Source organism: Procambarus clarkii, chromosome 16, assembly GCF_040958095.1.
Source record: "Procambarus clarkii isolate CNS0578487 chromosome 16, FALCON_Pclarkii_2.0, whole genome shotgun sequence".
Lineage (NCBI taxonomy): Eukaryota > Metazoa > Arthropoda > Malacostraca > Decapoda > Cambaridae > Procambarus > Procambarus clarkii.
The window spans coordinates 36,934,766-36,937,862 of record NC_091165.1 but is presented as its reverse complement, the minus strand read 5'-3'; the positions used below and the strand labels follow the sequence as shown (position 1 = coordinate 36,937,862).

General features: G+C 54.3%; 1 protein-coding gene across 1 annotated transcript in view; it reads left to right on the top strand.

The window, feature by feature from the left end:
• Positions 1-2,119: 2,119 nt before the first annotated feature.
• The window catches only part of LOC138365347 (uncharacterized), a 2,540-nt gene continuing 1,562 nt past the window's right edge, over positions 2,120-3,097 (top strand). Inside the window, exon 1 of the mRNA XM_069325648.1 lies at positions 2,120-3,097. This exon is cut by the window's right edge and continues 264 nt beyond it. Within this exon, the coding sequence (XP_069181749.1) occupies positions 2,120-3,097 (978 nt within the window).

Genomic DNA, 3,097 nt, shown 5'->3' with positions numbered 1-3,097 from the left:
TGGTAAGTTCTCAAGAAATGTTGGTAGCAAGTAATAGTGCAAGGAATAAAGGGGGTTAAACAAGACGCAATTACACCAATATATTATCTATCAAAGAAGTATAACTACATTTATGTACACAGTGTCACTTTCACACAGGACACTCCATATATCTGCAGTGTTCTTCAAGTCCACTAAATTCAAGTATACATCATCCACGCTCAATGGTAATCACCGGCGAGTTCACCTTCAACATGGGCCAGTCCACACATCGTATTATCGCGATCTTATCTTGAGGTTATCTTGAGATGATTTCGGGGCTTTAGTGTCCCCGCGGCCCGGTCCTCGACCAGGCCTCCACCCCCAGGAAGCAGCCCGTGACAGCTGACTAACATCCAGGTACCTATTTTACTGCTAGGTAACAGGGGCATAGGGTGAAAGAAACTCTGCCCATTGTTTCTCGCCGGCACCTGGGATCGAACCCAGGACCACAGGATCACAAGTCCCGCATGCTGTCCGCTCGGCCGACCGGCTCCCTTACCGATGTCCAAATATACACCCCACGTCTGCTCTCCAGATACACACCGGCAGAGGGCTTCAGCAACACGCTGACAGGGGTCACAAATAACGCTTCCAGGGGTCACAAATAACGCTTCCAGGGGTCACAAATAACACTTCCAGGGTTATCAGTCCGGCAACCAGGAGGCCTGGTCGACGACCGGGCCGCGGGGACGCTAAGCCCCGGAAGCACCTCAAGGTAACCTCAAGGTAACCATGGGTCTCTAACACCCTGGCAGAAGCCTCTAGCATCCCACTGGCAACACTTCTCAGCAGACTGGTGTCGTCTTGTTACTCCTGTTGGCTAAATCCCGAGTCCGTCGGTCCACACAACACTGCCTAAGTACAACAGTTTTTTTTTTTTTTTTTTTTTTTTGAGATATATACAAGAGTTGTTACATTCTTGTACAGCCACTAGTACGCGTAGCGTTTCGGGCAAGTCCTTAATCCTATGGTCCCTGGAATACGATCCCCTGCCGCGAAGAATCGTTGTTACAACCAAGTACACATTTTACTGTTGCGTTAAACAGAGGCTACAGTTAAGGAATTGCGCCCAGTAAATCCTCCCCGGCCAGGATACGAACCCATGATATAGCGCTCGCGGAACGCCAGGCGAGTGTCTTACCACTGCACCACGGAGACTTCTTGTACAGCCGCCAGCACGCATAGCGTATCCGGCAAGTCCTTTATCCTAATTTTCCCTGGAATACGACCCACCAAATCGTTTAACAACCAGGTATACCCATTCACTGCTGGGTGAACAGAGGCTACAGTTAAAGATTGGCGCCAAGTAAATCCTGGCCAGGATACGAACCAAAGCGCTTGTGAAGCGCCGAACGAGTGCTTTACCACTGCGCCACGGGGACTGCTATAAGATCTCCTTTTTATCCCTGGAAAAACAATGTAATCTGGGACAATGAAGCGCTACATTCTGAAACAGCAATTGATATATATGATATGAAGTGGAATAAAATATAGTAAATAAGTAAAATGAACATTGTAAATGAGAATAGTTCACATTGTAGTGTATCACAACACAAATATTATGAGAACTAGGCTATCTTGAGATGGTTATCTTGAGATGATTTCGGGGCTTTCTAGTGTCCCCGCGGCCCGGTCTTCGACCAGGCCTCCACCCCCAGGAAGCAGCCCGTGACAGCTGACTAACACCCAGGTACCTATTTACTGCTAGGTAACAGGGGCATAGGGTGAAAGAAACTCTGCCCAATGTTTCTCGCCGGCGCCTGGGATCGAACCCAGGACCACAGGATCACAAGTCCGCGTGCTGTCCGCTCGGCCGACCGGCTCCGTCACGTTGTGGTGGTATCACAACACAAATATTATGAGAACTAGGCTAGGGCGGAGGTGATTATTAGTGTTGTCATAGTAGTCAATTATTAACGTGGTCTTTGGCCAGAGATTAATTAGAGGGGATTAAGGTGAGGGGAGAGCGACGAGGAAGTGCTTAGTGGTGGACACGAGAGTGGTGGCGGTTGATGTCACGGCGCGAGTGGTGGCGGTTGATGTCACGGCGCGAGTGGTGGCGGTTGATGTCACGGCGCTAGTGGTGGCGGTTGATGTCATGGCGCGAGTGGTGGCGGTTGATGTCACGGCGCGAGTGGTGGCGGTTGATGTCACGGCGCTAGTGGTGGCGGTTGATGTCATGGCGCGAGTGGTGGCGGCTGATGTCATGGCGCGAGTGGTGGCGGTTGATGTCATGGCGCGAGTGGTGGCGGTTGATGTCATGGCGCGAGTGGTGGCGGTTGATGTCAGGGCGCGAGTGGTGGCGGTTGATGTCACGGCGCGAGTGGTGGCGGTTGATGTCACGGCGCGAGTGGTGGCGGTTGATGTCACGGCGCTAGTGGTGGTGGTTGATGTCACGGCGCTAGTGGTGGTGGTTGATGTCACGGCGCGAGTGGTGGCGGTTGATGTCACGGCGCTAGTGGTGGCGGTTGATGTCACGGCGCGAGTGGTGGCGGTTGATGTCACGGCGCGAGTGGTGGCGGTTGATGTCACGGCGCTAGTGGTGGCGGTTGATGTCACGGCGCTAGTGGTGGCGGTTGATGTCACGGCGCGAGTGGTGGCGGTTGATGTCACGGCGCTAGTGGTGGCGGTTGATGTCACGGCGCGAGTGTTGGCGGTTGATGTCACGGCGCTAGTGGTGGCGGTTGATGTCACGGCGCGAGTGGTGGTGGTGGTTGATGTCACGGCGCTAGTGGTGGCGGTTGATGTCACGGCGCTAGTGGTGGCGGTTGATGTCACGGCGCGAGTGGTGGCGGTTGATGTCACGGCGCTAGTGGTGGCGGTTGATGTCACGGCGCGAGTGTTGGCGGTTGATGTCACGGCGCTAGTGGTGGCGGTTGATGTCACGGCGCGAGTGGTGGTGGTTGATGTCACGGCGCTAGTGGTGGCGGCTGATGTCACGGCGCGAGTGGCGGCGGCTGATGTCACGGCGCGAGTGGTGGCAGCTGATGTCATGGCGCGAGTGGTGGCGGCTGATGTCACGGCGCGAGTGGTGGCAGCTGATGTCATGGCGCGAGTGGTGGCGGCTGATGTCATG